Source organism: Entelurus aequoreus, linkage group LG07 (genome assembly GCF_033978785.1).
Source record: "Entelurus aequoreus isolate RoL-2023_Sb linkage group LG07, RoL_Eaeq_v1.1, whole genome shotgun sequence".
Lineage (NCBI taxonomy): Eukaryota > Metazoa > Chordata > Actinopteri > Syngnathiformes > Syngnathidae > Entelurus > Entelurus aequoreus.
In genome coordinates, this window is record NC_084737.1 from 40,462,835 (window position 1) to 40,486,435 (window position 23,601).

At 40.1% G+C, this 23,601-nt stretch overlaps 1 protein-coding gene across 16 annotated transcripts in view; it reads right to left on the reverse strand.

The window, feature by feature from the left end:
- Window positions 1-142: 142 nt before the first annotated feature.
- LOC133653860 (membrane-associated guanylate kinase, WW and PDZ domain-containing protein 1-like) overlaps window positions 143-23,601 on the reverse strand; it is a 220,789-nt gene continuing 197,330 nt past the window's right edge. For 12 of the 16 annotated variants that reach the window (XM_062053624.1, XM_062053626.1, XM_062053625.1 and 9 more), the window contains 8 exons: window positions 19,879-20,074; window positions 19,497-19,799; window positions 13,328-13,531; window positions 12,755-12,842; window positions 12,605-12,665; window positions 10,126-10,269; window positions 9,902-10,040; window positions 143-3,112 (listed from right to left, as the gene is read on the reverse strand). In XM_062053624.1, the coding sequence (XP_061909608.1) occupies window positions 2,025-3,112; window positions 9,902-10,040; window positions 10,126-10,269; window positions 12,605-12,665; window positions 12,755-12,842; window positions 13,328-13,531; window positions 19,497-19,799; window positions 19,879-20,074 (2,223 nt within the window). In that variant the 3' untranslated portion in view covers window positions 143-2,024. Of the gene's footprint in view, window positions 3,113-3,748; window positions 3,841-9,901; window positions 10,041-10,125; window positions 10,270-12,604; window positions 12,666-12,754; window positions 12,843-13,327; window positions 13,532-19,496; window positions 19,800-19,878; window positions 20,075-23,601 lie in introns of all 16 variants that reach the window. The other 4 variants (XM_062053635.1, XM_062053634.1, XM_062053636.1 and 1 more) reach the window with 2 other exon arrangements.

Consider the following 23,601-nt stretch of genomic DNA (forward strand, 5'->3'; position numbering starts at 1 on the left):
ACAAATAAGTACAGTTTCTATAGCAGTTTCTCTCTTATAAATGAATAAACAATTTGATCGCAAGTGTTCTAACATCCAGTAATATGACAACAGTGATCAAACTGATGCTTCCCAGGAGATATTAGTAAAAACAGCCGTGTAAGAATATGAGCATCCTTCTGATTTTGTATGGAAAACTTTATTTTGATAATAAAAATAGCATTCACAGACTTCCTTTGATAGCTACATATACATTGTAATCCATCTCATGGAAAGAAGCTGGATAAGTCCACATCTACTTGTACTTAGACTAATGTTATGTATAGCTTCATGGGTCAAATAAAGCTATGGACAATGTAATATTTATATATGCATAGTTTTATATAAAAAAATGGCCCATATACAAGTACTGCTCTTATCAACACATACACAGCATTATGTCCAGAGCACATTGCAAGAAATAATGCTTGAAGAACACAGACTGCATACAAGTGCTTTATAATACAAAGGCAGGCTAACCATCGAGAAATTCAAACGGACAAACAGATTCTGATTGACCAGGTACAGTCTTTCATTCGAAAAAAATCTTTACATACCTGATCCAGAGTAAGTCAACACAGTTCCCATAAATCATCAGGTCCATTTCAAAGATACAAACACAATATCACATTCCTCATTGCTGAGGTTTGTCGTAAATTTCTCTTTTGTACATTAAAAAGGCAACATTTTTGTGTTTTTCCTAATAATCACATAGGAAACATCTTTACAGGTGATGACCAACAGGTGAGCATCAAAAATGAGTTTTTTTTTCACTTCAAATCAGTACCGCGGTGGACAACTGTGGTCAAGTAATATATTTGTTCTGATTATCCGGACACTTTGTTACTTGTTTAAATGAAAGTGAAACAAACAGAACACGAACAAAACACGTTATAAAGCAACAGCCAGACTCAAGTGGGGAGACAGCTTGGCTCAGCATGGCAGATTGGTCGTCTTCGAGACTATACTTGGATGCACTGTAATTTCTAGAAATGTACTAATGTTTTCTAATGTTCCATTATCTACTTTTATTTAGGAATTATGCTATGATTGCTAAGAAGTAATAGCAACTAAAAGTGTTTTCTGGGGGTTACCTGCACTGCTGCTCGCGATGGCCAAGCATTCGTTAAAATCGACAATACACTGAAGATGTTGTATTTTTTGTGAGAGTCGATTGCGCCATCAAGAAAGTAGTGGCAGAAGCAACAAGTTCAAAAAGATAACAGTGCACGGTGCCTATTAGTTGTTATCAATTCAATGTAAAGTCACATAACTCAACATTAATTTATGCATGCATCTTGCACTGGATCTTGAATCTATTATTTTTCCTTCTGACTGATAGTTTTAGCTTGGGTCCATCCAAGCTAAAGGTATATCACCATTATCATTTCCTTTCACATCTCCTAGAGGAACTTCTCAATTTTGGGAAAAATGGGGTGTTTTTAGAAGGATAACACATTTTAAAGAAGTAACACAAGGTTAGATAAGCATGCTTTCCCAACATTTATCTAGGATTTAACCAAGCTCACTCAAGATAGGTACCAAATTAAATAAAGACAGCCATAAATAAATTATTCTTAAAAATCTGCACTCAAGATTTTTTAACTTTGAAAATTAACCAATGTGATTTTCACAGTTCTTGTAAGCCATCGGTGAATTGTGCTATCATTTGTTCCTTAAAATAAAATACATTTAAAAAAGCACAACTGGAAGCCTGTTTCATATCTCAGAAGGGAACAAAACATTTAGATTCAGCAATGCAGACAAAAAGCAATATTACCGATTTCATATGCAGGCACATACAATACTTCTACTATAGTACAACAACCTGTTATGAGCAACGTAACGATGACAAAACAACCGATGTGAGCTGATGGGATTGTACTCCTGCTGTTGAAGGAATCTCTGCATGGGATCACAACAAGTGAAGTCTATCAATAAACCGGCTGACTCTGGTGGTCCAGTTCCAGTGTATGGTACACATAAAGGGGAGCGTCCACTCCGCTCTAGATGCTGAGGTCTTTGGGGCTTTCCTTGTACAGGCTTCTCTTGGGCTCAGGGAGCTGGTTTGAGCTTCGGCCAACTGTGTTATTGTTCTGGCCCGTGTTGTTGTATGCAGCATTGTTGTGTGCAGCATTGTTCTTCATCATGCTATAATAGTCCTTTATTCTGGGTGCTGCTGCATAGTTCTGCTCCTCCCGGCTGTAGTTGCTGTCAGGGGAAGAGTCCCGCTCCGCTCTGTACGGTTTATCCAGTGTTCCATTCGTCCGATACCGCTCTGAGGAAGAGTCTCTCAACAGGTTGCCGTTCTTAGTGGTTCTGTCGTGCGTGCGGCCTCTGGAAAGCGACGATGAATCTCCATTGTTGTTGGAACGCTCAGGGGTGAAGGCCTCCCTGACTCGCCCGCTCATCGGCGAGTCTTTGAGGAGCTGCCTGCGCTCGTGGAATTTGCGCTCAGGGGTGACAGTGAGGAACCCTCCATCGTCATACTCCCTCTCAGGTGTACGATCCCGTTGCGCTCGCTCTGCCCTGCGATCCATCGACTTGGCCCGCCTGCGATCAGGGGAAGAGGTGCGCTTTGGGGTTGGCGAGCGATCAAGGGAGCCGCGACGCTGTGTGCGAAACCTCCCGTCCAAAGTAGAGCTGCTGTTTGAGAGTCCTTGGCCCCTGAGTTTTTGTGCAGCTGCAGCCCTCTTCCCTGAACTGTCCTTTCTCAGAGTCTTTAGAAGTTTCGAGATTCCGCTTTCTGACTCTGACTTTTTGACCTTGCGGCCTCTGCTCTTCTTGTTGCCGCTGCTACCGTTGCTGTTGTTAGGAGACGGCTGCCTGGGGTTACTTTGACTGTGATTGTTGTTCCAAGTGTGGTGATGGTGGGGGTTGAACATTCGGCCTTGGTAGTCCATCTGATCTGACCCAACCCTGTTCCTGTCCCTTTCTCGGCCACGTCCAGCCTCCTCGTGGCATGATGGTGTGTGAAGGTCTGGTGGATAACTGGACTCCAATGAGGTGTGATATCTGCTGTAGGGTGGCAGCGTTCTCATTTCCGAAGTGTTTTGTGCCCCGGGTGTGGGAGTGTACCCGTCATTGCTGCCGTCTGAAAAAGAGGACAAAAAAGAAGCGATGTGATAAACTTCTTATGTACACTTAAGCTGCAGTGACATGACAGAACCACTGGGCGGGGATTTGAAGCAAATCATGCATACATGTGCTCAGTTGGATGTAGCATGTGTCCCCAACTATGATGCACAACATTGTGTTTCACAAATATACATGGAAGTTGCATTGAAGTAACACAAGGCTTCGATACATGTTGGCTACAGGGCTGCAGGCGAAACACAAGGTAATGTCAGCAACAACATTGGCAAGTGTGGGGCGGGGTTATCAATGACACTGCAGGCACCTGAGAAATACTTTAAAACAATATGGTGATGTGTACCACCTGTACCAATATACGAAAAAAAAAAAAAGGCAGGTTTAATTGATTAGCCAGGTTGCTACGGCAGCCGCATGTGATGGGTGGCAGCATTAAGTTAGTCCTGGTCCTTTTCACAAGTACTTACTGATGTGGAAAGTTTGACTTCAGGCATGACATGACATGACATGTAGATAGTTTACTTTGTCATCACATCGGCACACATACACACATAGTGGGATGCAGGCTGGGATGAGCTGGAAGAACTCAAAGGAGAAAGATGACAGGGTGGATCGGGACAGACTTCTGGCTACAAACCGTGGTCTGATTTTGGCCCATTAGGTAGAAACAGGGCTCTCCCATCTTGTCATTCCTCATTGTACCAACAGCGAGATGAGGAGCCATCATCGCTGGAGAGAGGAGGAAGAGCCCAGTAACAAGAGAAAGATCAGAGAGGGAGGAAGAGCAGAGCAGCAAAAACAAAACAGACAAGAGGCAATTTTATAATTTCTCCTAAGAGCAGTAGACTGTATCATCAAAATAGTACAATGGAAGCAAGGCATGTGTATTGATAGACAGCTGTTGGTGCTGCAGCACCTGCCCTTCTGCCCTGCATGAAGAAAGAGTCATGTTGTCCCAATATATTTTTCCTTCATTCAGGAATAATCAATTCCTCTTGAATCAAAGTCTCTTCAGGTTTCAACAAAACAATTCCAGACCGAGTTCACATCCATACTGTCAAAAAAATAGAAAAAACTAGATCGTTGTACAGTCGTGCAAGTGTTTGTGCCGTTTTGGCATCTTTTGACACAGATTTATCCCTGATTTTCGCCTTTTTTATTATAGTTCCATTAACTTCCACTGCAATATTTACAAACAGTGCCCTGCACGATGGCTACACATTTAGACACATTTAGAGCAGAGTAATTTCGTAACTTTAAGACATGTTTGATAGCTTTAGCTGTAGCGAGCTGGCTAGCCCAATCTGTAGCAACCCTAAGAGACCCACAAGTCACAGTGAATCGGTTGAGATGCGTAATAGATTTAGCCCTTTAGCTAGTCCTACACCCCAGTCTACCGGACATCACACCTTAGTCATAGGGGGACTCCATCACCTGGAACATACAGCTTAGTAAACCAGCCATAACTAAGAGTATTCCAGGGGCCCGTGCACCCGACATTGAAGCTAATGTTGGGGAGCTGACTCGGAACAGACCTAGTAAACACGTACAATAGGCTAATCACACCAATAGCTACGCGAACATAGTTGTATACGTTGGCTCCAATGACACTAGACTGAGACAGTCAGAGATTACAAAGAGGAACATAGCTCTGACTTGTGATCTCGCTAGAAAGATGTCTTAGCATCGAGTACTTGTCTCTGGCCCCCTGCCTGCAAGAGGCAATGATGAGAGGTATAGCAGATTAGTCTCCTGATTGCTGTTGACCTCTCTCCATTCAAGATGATCGCCTGCTCGTCTCCCAATGGACTGGACTTGCACATGAAGTTGGGACTTGGGGTCACCACTCCTCATGCATCAGTCGGTGACGTCTCTGCGCCCCGACGTGTCTACATGCGAGAGGATCCCCTGCTGGCCCCACTATGGACTGGACACTTACATTATTAACTGTATCCACTCAGCATCCATTGCACCAGTCACACAGGGGGGATCCCCACATCTGCGGTCCCTTCCAAGGTTTTTCGTTGACCCCACTGGGTTGAGTTTTTTCTTGCCCTGATATGGGATCTGAGCCGAGGATGTCTTTGTGGCTTGTGCAGCCCTTTGAGACATTTGTGATTAAGGGATACAGTATATAAGTAAACTTTGATTGATTAATTGATTGATTGATTGATAGTCTCGCTTAGCAAGTGGCTGTCTAGTTTTTGTAGAGAACAGGGACTAAGGTTTATTGATAATTGGCCCTCTTTCTGGGGCAAACCGGGCTTGCTAAGGAGGGACGGCCTTCACCCTAACCGGGAAGGCGCCATCATTCTTTCGAGAAAAATAGATTACAGTTTGAGTCCCACTTGACGAACTACACTAGAACTGGCTGGGGCACAGGCAAATACAGTGCCTGTCGGCCTGGGTGAGGAGTCAGCTAAGCTTAAAACTAACCAACGCCAGGCTGGAAAATTCCTGCACACATAGCATTTCCCGTAGAAAAATACATAAGAGGTCGCCATGCATTCTACTGAGGTGGCAAATATGACGCGTTGATTTTTATCGCAGCACCTACCAAATAATCTCAAAATCGCCACCATATCAATTCCTAGATGTGATCCAAATTATTTAAGGCGCATCACGCGAAATAGACGTAACGTTATTAATATCAGTACTACTGATACCATTAACAAAACAAAAACAGCTATAATATGGGTTTTTTAAACATCAGATCATTACCTCCAAAAAAAGTTATTCGATAATGAGGTCATTAGAGACAACAATCTTAACGTCATTGTTCTCAGTGAAACTTGGCTAAAACCAGATACATTTTTTCCACTTCATCAGGCGTCTCCTCCTAACTATACGAGTGCACATATTGCCCGTCCCCTTAAAGGGGTGGAGGGGTCGCACTAATATCTAATGAAAACCTTAACCTTAGCTCTAACCTAAGTAATAAATATAAATAATTTGAGGTACTTACAATAAGGTCCGTCACACCGCTACCTCTCCATCTGGCTGTTACCAATCACCCATCTGGGCCCTATTGGGACTTTATCAGCGGATTTTCAGAGTTTGTTGCTGAGATAGTGACGCACGCAGATAATATGATTATAATAGGGATTTTAATATCAGCCTTCTTTCATTTCCGTAATATCGCTAAAATCCGTCCCATTTAGTCTACCACTGACACTGTGATCATTTTTTATGCGTTCGTTACGTCTTGTCTCGATTACTGTAACGTATTATTTTCGGGTCTTCCTATGTCTAACATTAAAAGATTACAGCTTGTACAAAATGCATCTGCTAGACCTTTGACAAGGACAACAAGGTGTGATCACATTACGCCTATATTGGCCTCACCTGCACTAGCTTCCTGGCACTTAAGATGCGACTTTAAAGTTTTACTACTTGCGTATAAAATACTTAACGGTCTAGCTCCATCTTATCTTGCTGATTGTATTGTACCATATGTCTCGGCCAGAAATCTGCGTTCCAAGAACTCTGGCATGACGTGCACAAAAATCATCGGGCTGCAACAATGCATTAAGGCTGACTGTTGCAACGCATCAAACATTTTCGAGCATCCAACATCTAACTCTTCCCACTACCATGAGTTCACTACCATCCTCGCTCCCCTGCAGCCGGACGCTAACAAGCCAGATACTAGAGTCTGTGAACTTTGTTCCAATGTACAGATTTTGTGTTGATGTATTGTGTATACAAATGTAAACGTTCACATGTGCAAAGGCAGTAATAAATGATAAAACAAGGTGGCAGCTAATGACTTCCCCGTTTATACCATTTTTATAACACTAGAAAAACACTACTTCCGGCACTGACGTAAGCTGACTCATAGGATGAACACGTATACTACAGTACTACGACTATAGTGGCCATAAACAGTTGGTATCTACAGTTTGGGTGCCCAAAGTGCGGCACAGGGGCCATCTGTGGCCCGTGACTCATTTGTTTAATGTTGAGTTAACGACAACATTAGCGCCGCTGAAAACATTACGTCGATACTGGTCCAACATTTTCTATAAACCCCCCCCCAAAAAAAACAAACACAAAGCATTGTCCAGGTGTTTACTGACATGTGTCATATTTAATGAATGGCTGTAAAGTAAAGACAGCTTTACTGTTCTCCAAGTTTGTCCAGTTCACTAGTTTTATTTAAATTAAAAGTATGATGAATTTAGTTTTTCCGACTAACAATGTTGTTACAACGTTGGATGCTTGTGTTAAGCAATGCCAATTCATCAGAACATAAGGTTCATGCGTATGGGCATGAGCTAGTATGCAGTTTTGGATGCCTCTGCCCGCAAGGTTTTAGAGTATTTTTTATCAGTGGGGAATTGGTGACGTCACTGATTGATTACTAATGTGGGCATTTGTAGTATTTCTAATAACTAAGTACACACATTTATTATGTTATTTATTTAATTTGATAATTTGACTTTGCATTGGTTGTGTTAACTAAAATGACAATATAAGTTAAAAATATCCTGCTTTGGTTTTTATCATAATAATTTTTGTGAAAAGGTGTAAAAGCCTGTGCACGTGCCTGGGAAGCAGCGTCAAAATAACGGGTAATCCATCCAAAAATGTATATCCCTGAACAATTGGAAAATAATGCTGGGAAATAAGAATGAAACAACATCAGGAACAATCTATCAAACGCCACAGCTTTTGTAGGGGAATACTACAGCTATAAAACAGTAAAGTGCTACAGACGCTAAAGGGTATAAATCACTCAATACTCTTCAGAAGTCAACATTTGTCATTAATGAACAATTCTTGACAGGGTGCACCTGAATATTAATTTGAGCATCTGTGGATCCAAACTGTGTATTCCATCACCATTTATGTGTAGTTAGTGTAGTAATACAAAAATAACACACAAAGATGTTATTGAACCTGTAAAACCATTTTTGAGCATTACATAACATCAATTAAAAATATGTTTTAACCTTTGACCCTGTTATCTTTGCGGATTTGATTATTAAACATGCTAGAGTTACCAACGCTGTCTAACTAAAATACATTTAAAAAAGATCGGTTGCAAATTGTAATTAAGCCCTAAATTGATTGGACTTTTGACACTGAAAAGAACAAACAAACCCTAAAACACATGCAATTATTTGTTACTTATGTTGACTGGACTAGACAAGACATGCCATCCAACATGTAATGATGTGACCCTTAACTTAGGTTACTTCAGCTATTGCGTGTATGATTTTTTCAAAGTAGCAAAAACTAAATTAACCGAAATCAGGCCTAACAGAAAAAAGGATTCTTGCCCTCTGCTCTGAAAAATGTTTCCTCATATATTTGATTAAATATACCATAAATTCCGGACTATAAGACGCTACTTTTTTATAAGACGGTGTGGCTAATTTATGAATTTGTCTTCGCTGATGGCCTTAATGCAAATAGTTATCATAAAACACAAGCAAAGACACGGAAAAGGTGTGGTATTGTTTGTGCTATGGCGCCATCTTTTCGACGAGCTCGAAACCGGAAGTACAAGTGCTAATTTGTCTTCTAGTCGTCCATAGCGTTGCTACTCGTATGGATTCACTAATCACTCCAAGCAAGGTTTGTAAGTTTTACTATATAATGAAAACAACCCATACTTACTAATGTTTGTAATGTGTGTAGAAGTGTTTTATGCATATTTGTAAGTGTAATCAAGCTAGTGTCATTAGCATTAGCTAATATGCTAACACGTTTACAAGTGTCTGTGTTAGTATTGTTAAGTTTGTATGGCATTCTTTTTGTATTGTTTTAGTTTTACGAATTCCTCAGTGAATTCACCAAAACTTCACAGTTAATGAGTCTGTTTAGCTGATGGGAGAGCTAGCTTCCGCAGCTAGTGGGTCTATGACAATGACTTCTGTTTTCTTTGATCAGCCGTTTTACTGCCGTGTTCCAGACATCGTTTGGAAACAATTAACGTATGTAAACATTTGCAAAATCTTTATGTGTAAATAACTAATTTCACAACGTATATACCGTATTTTTCGGAGTATAAGTCGCTCCGGAGTATAAGTTGCACCGGCCGAAAATGCATAATAAAGAAGGAAAAAAACATATATACGTCGCCCTGGAGTATAAGTCACATTTTTTGGGGAAATGTATTTGATAAAATTGATTGAAAGGCAATTTAAAATAAATAAAGAATAGTGAACAACAGGCTGAATAAGTGTACGTTATATGACGCATAAATAACCAACTGAGAACGTGCCTGGTATGTTAACGTAACATATTATGGTAATAGTCATTCAAATAACTATAACATATAGAACATGCTATACGTTTACCAAACAATCTGTCACTCCTAATCGCTAAATCCGATAAAATCTTATACGTCTAGTCTCTTACGTGAATGAGCTAAATAATATTATTTTATATTTTACGGTAATGTGTTAATAATTTCACACATAAGTCGCTCCTGAGTATAAGTCGCCCCCCCAGCCAAACTATGAAAAAAACTGCGACTTAGTCCGAAAAATACGGTACTGTATCTGCATTTTTCTCAAATTTAGCAGTATAGTCCGGAAAAATATGGTAGTTTCTTCAGCCATCTTATGCAGAATGTTGTTCCAAATCAACAGGATTGTTCCTTTAATATCAGGAAATGAATCCCAGAAAGTTTGAAGAGGATCAGTTTCCACCAATTTGAAGAAGCATTAATCGTTATACTGGTGTGGAGCTTTGAACAAAAATGTAAAGCTGATGCCTCACACAAGAAGGATTAACTTCCAGAAGGAGAGGAGCCTCAAATTAACACATGTCAACTTACCATATTCAGGTACAGATCCATCCCCACGTTTCAGGACAAGATGTGCTCGCCGACCGCCATTCTTGATTAGCTCGATGGCACGTGAATGCTTCATGTTCTTTGTGCTCTCGCCGTTAATCTCCAAGATCTCGTCTCCCACCTTGAACACAGCAACATTTTTATTATGAGAGGAGCATACGTGAATGTCAAGGAAATGACAGAATTACATGTAGGAAATGCCATACCCTCATCTTGCCATTCCTGACAGCAGCTCCGTCCTCGGCTAGCCTCAACACATACAGGTCCATATTGTACTCTCGCCCTCCTCTGAGGCTGAAACCAAAACCTTTGCTGTCACGTTCTAGGTCCACTGAGTAGAACTCATTGTCCTGTCAGCAACAGAGACAATAATCCAGAGTTAGTATCAATACCTAAGTGTGATCATGTGAACAAGCACCACGAGATTTAAAAAAAATTATCAGTTCCAACGTTGCCCTGCCTTGTTTGGTTCAAACCTTGCATCATATTCACATTATTAAAATTTCAAGAAGTGACCTAATTTTGGTGTAAATCTAGTGCTTCTTTATTTTGTTGAGAAAACCTTTAAACTGTCTGTTAAATCATTTGTGTCACAAACAGAAAACAAAGCAGTAAAAGGTATTGAAGCACAAAAATTTAGTCCATCTTCTATGTTTTAACCATGATTGACTGTAAAGCATATCGTCTTTCAGAGTTGCTTGATAAACATTCATATTAAAAACTATTTGTACAATTGTCTTTTGCAAAAGGACCTAGGCTGGACGATTAATCGACATCAAATTGACATCAAGGTTTTAATCAGTGCAATAAATAACCGCAAGAAGCTGAGATTTTTTTTTTGTCTGTCGTCAATGGCATTTGAGTGAATGAGAAATGTTGAGCCTCGCGTGTCTTTCCCGCTTCAAACAGGGAGAAAGAAGTCTCACTTTGTGCATCGCTCTCAGCACCTGAATTAATAGTAGAATGAACTAAACACAGTGAGCACTTTTTTCAATGATTCACAATCTTTGTCTGGTAGGGCGGAGGCGACACAGCCAGCTTTACACACACAGGAAGCACAGACAAGAGCCTCGCGACCCACCAGTGAGAAAGTTTTGCAATATAACAGAAATTAAGAAGGAAAAAAAAATATGATCACTGTATAGTTATAATCGGTTAATTCTTCAGTTTAAGAGCGTGGTGTAGACAAAGGCTCTCAATCCGTCTGCATAAAGCTAAATGTTTTCTAAAGTTAATTATTGCATATTGTTCTAATGTGTGGCACCTTGAGACAAGACTATGTTGATTGGCAGTCTAAAAGTCTCCCTTCACCCGTTATTTTTTGCAGTTTTATGCATTTTTATGTATAAAATATAAGAATCGCAAATCGAACAGCAATCTCAATTTTGGAGGGAAGGTTTTTATAGGCGATAAATCAGAAGTCACCCAGCTGAATAATTAGCATTATTTGCATATGGTTTAGAACAGTTCTTTTCAACCATTTTTGAGCCAAGGCAAATTTTTTTCATTGAAAAAATCTAGAGGCGCACCACCAGCAGAAATCGTTAAAAAATATAACTCAGTAGCCGATATTGACAATGGAAAGTCGTTCTCGCAAACCATAACCAACCATGCATCACTATAGCTCTTGTGTCAAAGTAGGTCAACTGTCACGACCTGTATCATCACGCCGTGACTTATTTTGAGTTTTTTGGTGTTTTCCTGTGTGTAGTGTTTTAGTTCTTGTCTTGCACTCCTATTTTGGTGGCTTTTCCTGTTTTGTTGGTATTTTCCTGTTGCAGTTTCATGTCTTCCTTTGAGCGCTATTCCTCACACCAGCTTTGTTTCACAATCAAGACTATTTAAGTTGTGTGGACGCTATCCTTTTTTGTGGGGACATTGTTGATTGCTATTGGAATAGCAATTAACTATTGTGTGTGTGAATGGGTGAATGTGGAAATAGTGTCAAAGCGCTATACAAGTACAACCCATTTACCATTTTACCATTTGCTATGTCATGTACGGATGTACTTTGTGGACGACGTCTCTGCTCCACATGCTGTAAGTCTTTGCTGTTGTCCAGCATTCTGTCTTTGTTTAATTTGGAGCCAGTTCAGTTTTAGTTTTGTGTTTGCATAGCCTTTCCTAAGTTTCAATACCTTTTTTTAGGGGCACTCACCTTTTGTTTATTTTTGGTTTAAGCATTAGATACCCTTTTACCTGCACACTGTCGTCTGCATATCGTGATCACGACAAACCATGTTCCCGACATCTACAAAGCTATTATCTACCTGCTGCCACCTACTGATATGAAAGAGTACAACACGGTTACTCTGCCGAGCTCTAGACAGCACAGACACTTAACAAAGGCACATTATTTACGGATTATAATTACTGGTTTGCAAACAATATTTTTAACCCAAATAGGTGAAATTACATAATCTCCCACGGCACACCAGACTGTATCTCACGGCACGCAAGTGTGCCACGGCACAGTGCTTGTAAAAAACACTGGTTTAGAGTCAGCACTACTTTAAAATTGACCTACATGAACTTTCAATCCATCACTGGCTGTTAAAATTCGATCAAAAAAATGTTTTTTATATTACATCATTCTTAATCAGATATACTGTATAAACCTGTATCTTTTTTATTGCAGGTAATAGAATAATTGATGGAAATGAATTACAATTAGAAATGTATTACCTGTGGTGTTTGAGTTTGTGTAGGTTGCGGCGGAGGAACTCCTTTCGACTTTGAGTTATTCCTTTAAAAAAAACATACAAGACAAAGTTTAAATCATTGAACAAAAAAAAACCCTGTTTACTGTACATGCATATTCACATGTGCACTAACCGGGACTCTTTGGACTGTTGAGGAGTGTGTGTGGTGGTGATGGTAGCTATCTTCTCAGCATTGGTCAGCAGGGAAGCATTGGAAGACTCTATGGGAAAACAAAAATGATTAAAAATGACACAATAACTACAATCAAGAAACTGCTTCTTCTTTTTTTTTTTAACGTGGCTGATGGATATTTCTGCGAAGCTTTAGTGAAGAGTCCTGTTTAGTGAGAGATATTTGACTCATGTGCTACATACTTCTATTTCCACATTTAAGCTAAACTGAAAAGATTAATAGGAGCAGGAAGCACTTGCTTAAAAGTGCTTACATGTTTTTTCTCCCTGTTTTTAATCCTTGGAAACTGGCAAACTATTTCAAATGGCAAAATAAGCTGCAAGCACACAGCCGAAAGGAGTTGTACAGATGCTGGGGAACTTCACCTTATTCACACTCAGTGACTCATGGTGGTATATTAGGGTTCATACTGGAATGAAAAGTGCTCAAGCTAGTTAAGAGTAGCAAGAGTGTCCTTTTACAAGCCACCATTACGATAAATAAGTCATGCGAGGCTTCAAGCCAAAGCCTTACCATCACCGGGGATGATCCTGAGCGAGACCGTGTTCCCGGCTTCCTTAATCAGGTTGACAATGTCTGAGTGGGACTTGTTGGTGATGGAGCAGTTGTTTACAGCCAATATCCGATCGCCGACTTTTAGCTTCCCGCAACGATCTGCCGGGCTGCCCTCGATGATGCGCCCTATTTTGTGGGGCATGGCCACACAAGCATTTCCAGCTTTTGTGTTGACATTCATGTTTGTTTGATTTTTGATTGGTTGTATTGATTGAGGAAAAAGAAGAGGGACAAAGAGACAGAAAAGATGATTATCACCCCTGATTATAGCACCCAGAGAAAGATACCAGGTTTGTTGATCTGACTGAAATCACTTTACATGCAAAATGAAACTAAAGAAAAAATGGGTCTCAGTGCATAAGCTGTTCTGTGTTGCATCTTGTCTGATGTGTTTTTCAATGCACCACTAAGCAAACGAGGCTTCACATATACTATACTATATAACACTATATCATACCACACTACACTACACTACACTATGACTCATTCCTCGTTGAATGGCGCTTAAAATATGGCCGCTTTCTCACAATGCAGATTTTTTATTTTTTAAAGATTATTCTGCAACATTTTTCCCTAGAACTAAGCAATTTCAAGCATAAAAATGGCTAAATAAACTTAAATGTATCAGAACTACTGTAGTATTGGCCACTGTATGAGACCAAACCAATCAGAGCATGCTCTTCAGTATCGTGGCCACTGGTTGGCATAGCCTGAGGCAGCATTACTGTACTGGGAATAGTGTAAAGGTGACTAAAGGGTGGTTTTTCATATCTCGAGGGCTCACATAATGTTGAAAAACTAATTTAAAAGGTTGTAAACAGTTTATTTTATGCTCTAACGAGACACTTGTGATTTAGGGCTATATAAATAAACATTGATTGATTGATTGATAACGTTGAAAATATTCCATTTATAATTTTGGATTCCTACTCCGCGGAAATTAATTTGGAACCAATTAACAGCAATAAACAAGGGATTACTGTACTTTACTATGATATGGTATGCTATGCTACGCTATGCTATACTATACTATACTCCAGACACATGACATCACCGCCCCACATCTCATTCAGGGATTAATTCCAACAAAAGCTTTGCTGTGGTGTCAAAGTAATTTGGTCTTTATGCAAAACATATACAGTATGTACTTTCTACAAACGTAAGAGGACTCAGAGGTAACCAGAGGTGGGTAGAGTAGCCAGAAATTGTACTCAAGTAAGAGTACTGTTACTTTAGAGTACTCAAGTAAAAGTAAAGAGTACTCACCCAAATATTTACTTGAGTAAAAGTAAAAAGTATGTTGTGAAAAAACTACATAAGTACTGAGTAACTGATGAGTAACCTGTTCGTTTAATGATGACGGCAACAAATAATGCACAAAAACATAAAAATAGTAATGAGCAAATTCAGAGCCAGGAATATCTCTTAAGCAACTAAAACAATAATATATATTAAATAATAATAAATTAACATAAAAAAATTAAGGCAAATTGAGCCACAATAACTTAACAGCACCATAGGCTCAGTAGGCAGAGATTACAAAGGCAAATAACAAGTTAGCCTTTACGCAAACCATAAACTGATAGGTGTGGGCTGCACGTGGCTTTGGAGCAATCAAAGCTGCTCACACGGTCACTAAGGTGGGCACCTTGTTTGACATGTCAACTTAATGTGTATTATATTTATCCATTAGAGCATTTTTGTTGTCAATTGTGAGGTTTGTCTGTTAAAATCAAGGTTGTTTTTACAAATGATGACAGATGTGAACAAGAGCATGTATTGTCTTTGTGTGATGATGTAATTGAGGTGTGCTTGTATTGTATATTAAGTATGTGTCCATGAAAGGGCATTTTATGACTTTTTTCTTAATACTTGTGTATGATTTTATTGTCATAATTTTATTGCATGATTTTTGTATCCCTTTAATTTAGGTAGCCAGGGACTGCAGATGGAAATTCATATCTGTCTTTGAACTTAATGTTTCTGTGCATTGTCCCTTCAAATAAAGACTAAACTAACTAAACCTAAGAACACGCTGTGCACTTCTGAATGGTGTTTCTATGCATGCGTGTGTGTGTGTGTGTGTGTGACTGTGCGTGTCTATGAGGCTGAAGTGCGTTAATAAATGTCCCCACACGATGTACATTTGACAGTGATTCATAGCAGGGAAGCTAACATCAGCCCACGGTGACAGCCAAAATATCTACTAACGTTACTTACCGCGATATGCTTCCTCAAATTTGAAGTTGAGTTTATGTAAGCTTAAGCTTGTTGTTGTTTTGCCGCTGAAACTTTATGTTTCAGGGGCGGTCATGTGACCGCCTGGCTCTGTTTGATTGGTGAAACAGAGTCAAACCTCACCAGTGACTGCATTTGATTGGTGAAACAGAGTCAAACGTCACCAGTGACTGTATTTGATTGGTGAAACGCAGGCATGCGATAAATCCTACTTGGAAGGTCTGTCTGACAAACCAAAACAAACAAAGCGTGCATTAACAGTTCGATAAAAATCAGTAGCGAGTAGCGAGCTGAATGTAGATAAATGGAGCGGAGTAAAAGTAGCGTTTCTTCTCTATAAATATACTCAAGTAAAAGTAAAAGTATGTTGCATTAAAACTACTCTTAGAAGTACAATGTATCCCAAAAGTTACTCAAGTAGATGTAACGGAGTAAATGTAGCGTGTTACTACCCACCTCTGGAGGTAACATATGCAGCCAGAAGCTTAGAAATGGCAGCAGTGAAAGCTCTGCAAGAATAAAATATCTTCAACTGGCTGGCAGGGATCAACATGGCATATCTTGTCTACTCAGAAGCTGCACACAGACACTAAGATTCTTCTGTCATCCTGGCCCTCCTACTATATCTCATTGCCTTGATCTCTGCCCCTCCTCCTCACAATCCTCCATCCATCTAGTATTCCTTTTTACAACATCTATATTTATTGCGTCTCTATACTTTGCGGCCTCCCTCCATCTATCTTGATTGAAAAATTCAACTGTATCCTGCCATCACTATATCACATAATGAAATACGACGCATCAAGGGATGTGGCAGGTACGCTAGATTTAAAACCCAATCTGCTAAGCACAACACAGAACCTAGGTCACAAGGTGGGAGGGTGAGTGAGGGGCAGGCCCTGATGGACCACGGCAAAATTGTGATGCGCAGGTGATTGAATCACCTACAATGTCGTTATTTCAAGAGCTGACAAGCACCCTTCATTAAATATTTTGTTCTAAATTAAAATAAAAAAACATCTAATTACACATTCTTTTTATATAACAGTTTGTCCCCCATATTGTCGGACTCGATTCACAGTGAGAATAAGAATGTGAGATGCTATCAAGCAAGACACATTAAAGTCCATTCATCTCATGCTGCCAAAAAGACTCAGATAAGTGAGAAAACAGCAAAACAAACACCTTCAAAAGTGAGGTATTAAGACAGCCTTGGTGATGAGAGCACGCACGCACGCTCACACACACACACACACACACACACACACACACACACACACACACACACACACACACACACACACACACACACACACACACACACACACACACACACACACACACACACACACACACACACACACACACACACACACACACACACACACACACACACACACACACACACGTTGCTGTCACAATAAGTAATGCTAAGTCACACCATCATCCCAAGGGGTCAGTCAACGCAGCTAACACCCATTCATGTGTTTTGCAGATGACACAGTACAGTACATCATTATAACGGCTAACTACACAAGAGCCCTTGGTTTGACATTGGGGACAAGATCCATTACTTGGTGGTTAGATCAAATCAAATTTGTCCGGGGAGAACATCTATGACAGTTCATCACTGCCCGAGCAATTTTGATAGTCGTAATTTGGCTGCTTAATGCGATACGTAAACGCAGATTGCGAGGTCGGAATCTGTGACGATGATGCTTGTGATAAAGCCACAGTCGACCTAATCCTGACAGAACGAGCGCCGCTCATGACGTGATTTTTAAATCCCTGTAGATAATAGCAGGTTTGTGACTTTGATAATAAGTGCCCACCTTTCAAAATCTTCCTTTATGCAAGTCAAGGGATGGAACCTGGTGCAGAGAAGCTGCAAAAATACTGTACAGTTCAGTGGTGTAGCCGTGCTCTGTGCTTTTTGAGAATTAAGCAGCCAAGTCTTTGGAAAAAATTGCTTTGAGACCCAACTATTGCAGCTTTAAAGTAACTCGTGCATATTGATGAGTCACAGGGAAACACATTAGAACAGACCTGAGCATTCTGCGGCCCGCGGGCCGCATCCGGCCCTTTGTGCGTCCCTGTCCGGCCCGCGTGAGGCCAATTATAAATTACAAAATAAATTTTAAAAAGTATCTATGTCGAGTGTGCAATACAACGGTGCTGCTTTTGTTTTGAAAATCGTTATTTGTATTACTTCCGTGTGGACGTATGCGTGATTGTGAGTGAATGTGAACAACTGCAATTACAAAATAAAGTTGAAAAAACATCTATGTCCTGCGCGCAATACAACTGTGCTGCTTTTATTTTGAAAAGTATTATTTATGGGCGTGTGTCCGTGTGTAACCTGCGAGTGAAGGTGCACATGCAGCGACAAGTGATGCACGGTTTACACCCGAGACGCCAAAAAGAGAAAAGTTGATGAGGAATGCCGTGTTTTCAACAACACATGAACTGCAAAGCAACGTCCCCTCACCTAAGGTGCGTGCCTGCGCAATTGCGCACTGCTCAAGCGTCCGCTGCGCGCAGCAAGTATATGCCGCGCACCAAATCAAATCCCATCTGAATTATAAACAAAATAAACATATTTATTCTATGGAATTTTGCAATGCAACTTTGAGTGACAGTGACAACAAGCGGCCCTAAGTGTGTTCGTCAACACCGTTCAATTGAACACCGTTCAATTATTGTAACGTCTATCGAGATGCTTCGAGGACAGGAATTATATCGATCACTTTATTGAACAAAACTGTTTATATTCGGACATAACCACACCAAAAACATGAGTAAAACAATTCTATCTCGAAAAACTAGTCATTTTCTGCCGTACAAACCAGGCCAAAACCAACTTGTCATCTGTCACCAACACGCATAGCACTAAACCACTGGTGCGTTTAAGGCCACACAAAAAGTCGGACAACTCAAACACCACACAAAGTTACACTATGACTCCTCAGTCATACGTGTGCTTATTTTACTGTCATTTATTATTAATGTTAATTTATATATATTAGTCATGGAATGCTGTTACACACACTATGTTGAAGTATTATTATTATTATTATTATTATTATTATTATTTATCTTACGGTATATATCAAAAATAATATTGAGCAAAATTTAATTGAAATATTGTCGATGTGGCCCTCAAGCAGTGCTCGGGTAGCTCATGCGGCCCCCGGTAAAAATTAATTGCCCACCCCTGCATTAGAAAGATGTCTAAAGTGTCCAAATCGACAGTCTTATTATTTTCATAATAGAAAGGATACAAAATATGAACGATGAATGAAAGCCTATTTAAATTACTAAACTACTTCACATTAGTTGAAGCCAGAAAATGTAGTTATGTTGGGTGCATTAAAACAACACAAATAGCTTAAAAATGATGCTTCAAGCATGTGTGCATATAAGTAAATCCTTGTTGAAAAGTCACAAATGCAAAGTAAAGACGAAAAGTGCTGTATTTTACAAGCTGCAGTGAAGTATTGCCATGATGAGTCAATCAGATTTGATGGGCCTATATCACAACTTGCAATCACTTCCTGTTATTGCTCTGTCTGGTTGTTCTGTGCCATGCTTGCAGATGTTAGTCATCTCGTTCAACGGAAAACATGTTTAATCCATTAAAATCACCTGAACTCCATGAAAGCTACACACGCCATTAAAACGCACATATAAAACCCAGCGGTCAGGTTTATTTTGGCGTTCCGGAAGAGATCCACAATAATATCCCAATATACCCAGATTCTGACATTCCCACCAAAATCTTTTGGTCCTCGTCCATTGAAAGCTACTCACCATACTTACCTGTGCTGTAATATTATATTACATAGAAAGGTTACACAGATCAAAATAAGTTATACACAACATTACTCACCAAATGTAGTGGCAGCATCAGGCCTGGAAACAGAGGACACAATGACAAAACCAAAGCCCTCGTTCTCTCCACGTTGGATTTCCACGTCGTATGGCTGAAGGGAGGCAGGAACAACCGTGCTCCCGCTGCCACCTCCTCCGCCGCTGCCAATGCCACTGGTGGAGCCGCTGCCCGAACTGACAGTGTTGAGAGAGTTCTGGCTACCCTGTGGGGTCCGCTTACCCTCAGTCAAGCTTGGTGCTTGGGTGCTGCTGTGGTGGGAGGATGCTGGCGATGGAGGAACGTCACCTTCCCCCTTTGAGACTAGAAACGAGAGGAAAGAGTTCTCATGTTAAGAAGGCTGAATGACATTGCTAAACATACTGTTTGTATTTCCCACCACCTCCGTATCCAGTAGTCTTGCGTCTGACAGTGAGGTTGACGTGGCCCTGTTTGGCGGCCTGCTGCATCAGCTGCACTACCAACTGGTGAGACTTGCCTACCACCGCCGTGCCATCGACACAGATTAGCTCATCCCCTGAACGCAGACGTCCATCCTCATCTGCTGCCCCATACTTCACAATGTGACCTATGTAGATCTGGAACAATCAATGAGACAGTCAATTACAGAGTAACCATACTGCCCATTGTTTTGGGGGGTTCCGTATTCCAAATGCACAAATCCCCCAAAAAAACAAGCAGCAATAACAGTTGTGACTTAAAGTACACTAGTATACCTGGGCATGAGGTGCACTGGTACAGGTAACCCACAATCCATACCTTGGTTTTTGGGCAACGGTTTTCAAATCTGTTTCAGTAAATTGTTTTGGGTGTAAAAGAGAACACCTTTTTTCCTCTCAAAGTTATTTTTCCATTTTGCTTGTCAACATAAACTGGATTATGCAGTAAAAAAAAAAAGTATCAGTGGTGTACTGACTACGATTATAATTTTCTTTCAAATTAACATTTACTAAACAACACTTTCAAATTGTGAATTGCCTTCTTACATTGTATACATCAGTGCTTTTCACCAGTGGTTTGGCAAACAGTGACCCAAATTGCGTCATTTTTTAAAACTCAAATAGTGAACATTTTATGTAAATACATTGATGGGGAATTGCACTTTTTGTGTTCGTTCACAATCATTAAGAGAGACAAGAACACACATCTTTTTTTCTTGGGGTGGGGGGTTGAAGATAATAAAAAATGCTTGGAAGATGCGGCTAAGGGAGTCACCGTTGTAGTCTTTAAAGCCCGCTAAAGCAACTTTAAAACCCTCCGTCAACATTTTATATACACACTGCAAGTCCATATATAATTTAGTAACAGACACACTCATAAAAATATATAATATGTACAATATTTACCGTATTTTGGTCATTTTAATCAATGCCGGAACTAATTATTTGGCGCATTTATTTCCTTTTCCATAGCAGTAGCATAGCATAGCGAGCACGGAGGAAGTGTGAAAAAAATACAAACCTCTTGTCTTCTTGTCTTATAAGGATTACAAACGATAGGAAAAAATCCCCAAAAAGTGCAATTCCCCTTTATAAATAAATGATAAATGGGTTATACTTGTATAGCGCTTTTCTACCTTCAAGGTACTCAAAGCGCTTTGACAGTATTTCCACATTCACCCATTCACACACACATTCACACACTGATGGCGGGAGCTGCCATGCAAGGCGCTAACCAGCAGCCATCAGAGGCAAAGGGTGAAGTGTCTTGCCCAAGGACACAACGTTAAAGTGTGGTTTGAATTTCAGGTAGTGTAAAATAATGTGTACCAACACAAAAACATGTTTAATGATCCTTTCAGGAGCAAAACGTTTGCACACACAAAGTTAAAAAGTGGCTACAGTTTTTTTAGTACGTTATATCTCAGGGGTAGGGAACCTATGGCTCTAGAGCCAGATGTGGCTCGTTTGATGACTGCATCTGCCTCTCAGATAAATCTTAGCTGACATTGCTTAACACGATAAGTAATGAATAATTCAGCTGGTAATCACAGTGTTAAAAATAACGTTAAAAATATAAAAATTCTCATGCATTTTAATCCATCCATCCGTATTCTACCGCACCTGTTCAAGAAGTCGCATTAATGGTAAGAAGTATTTGATTTATTATTGGTTAGCTTCAGAATAACAATGTTATTAAAAAGAATAAGAGACTTATTATACTCTAAAAAGGTTGTTCTTACTTAAAAATGCACGCATCTAGTTGTATTCAGTGTTACAAAATATTATATGGCTCTCACGGAAATAAATTTTAAAATATTTGGCTTTCTTGGCTCTCTCAGCCAAAAAGGTTCCCGACCCCTGTTATATCTAAACAGTTAAATCAGAACAAACACATAAACAAAGAGTGTGATTAAAAAATATTTAGATATAAACATTTAAAATTGGCTTCTAATTAACTTAGTAGGTAAGTGTATTCTCCCAGCCTCGGCCAATAGTTCAGTCACATAGACATTCTGTGCCTGTGAGTCCACATTGAGGGCAGAACTTCCCACATGAGCTCCAGCAGTGAGATGTTGTGTGTCGCTAGGTGCATTTGAATAAGTAGCTGCTTCTTCAAAATGCTGTCTTTCAACTTCTATGCTAGTGCTGGCCAAAATTATTTGATATATGTTTTTCTTCTCGACTCCACCTACAATGCACCAGGCACAACGGTGATTAAAAATTACATCATAGGGAAGGCTTTCCAACCTGGACAGGCATGCTCATGCATACATACACACATGCACGTTCCGTGGTCCATAAGGTGTATTTTCCTGTGTGGGTAAAACTGAACAGTCCGCTGCAAGTACCCTTGCATTCCTACTGGGCAAAGGGAAAAGCGGTAGAAAATGGATGGATCGATGGAGTAGAATACAGAAGATCAGCCCTTAAAGCCTCTTGTTCTTCTAGAAGACAATCACAGACCTTCTGCAGAATGTCTTTGGGACTGTTTGTCTATTTATCCAGAAGAGCAATTGTGAGGTCAGAAGTCATGGTCACTGTTCTGAAGGGCATTTACATTGGAACAGAAAAAGCTTCTCTAACCTTCCCAAAAGTTGTAAGCATACGCATAACCAACATCTCTAAATAAGATTAACAATAAAGATTTAGCAATAGAAAATTCTTCCATACTTTAGTTCAGTGGCTCTCAAACCTTTTTCACCAAGTACCTCAGAAAACACTTGGCTCTCCAAGTACCACCATATTGACCAACATGAAAATACAGTAGCATAGTGGGAGTCAAGGTAGAAGTGTCCATGTCGCAACCCCTGCCAAGTGATAATTGCTATTGCTTGCAAATTCTACCAAACACTTTGAAGCCGAGCCGAAAGACAAGCGTGTCCAGAAGCTCAACGAATGCTAGTAGCCCATCAGTCCGGAGCATGAAGACAGATCAACGCCCGCCCCCAAGGCCAGCATTGACCATTGTATCTCTGAATATCGAATGACTTTCTGCAACTAAGGAATAACTCATTGCAAAACTCTGCAGAGATCATCAGTGTGATATTCTCTGCCTGGAAGAAACCTATCATGGGCCTAAACATCCTCACCCTCGTGTGGAAGGAATGATCACTCTCATAGAAAGACCACATGAGAAACACGGAAGCATCATGCTAGCAAAAAATGGGAAGATAATCGAATCAACATCAGAGAGCGATGAAAATGACATTGAATTCCTAACTGCTGAGCTCGGAGGAATTACCATGACCTAAGTTTACCATCCAGCTCCCCCACCTTCGTGATGCCAGAAATACCAACATCTGGAACACCAAAGATTGTGATTGGAGACTTCAACATGAATTTACCATGAATTGATTAACGTGGACCCCGACTTAAACAATTTGAAAAACTTATTTGGGTGTTACCATTTAGTGGTCAATTGTACAGAATATGTACTGTACTGTGCAATCTACTGATAAAAGTTTCAATCAATCAATCAAAACAGCCACAGCACATAATGGGGATATGCTCATAACAACGCAGATGGAAATGCAGTGGGGGCATGGGCAGAAATTAACCAGCTAAATCTGATCCACAATGCCAAACAACCAAAGTCCTTCAACAGCGGACGATGGAAAGCAGGATACAACCCTGATATAGTGTTTGTCACTCATAACATCACC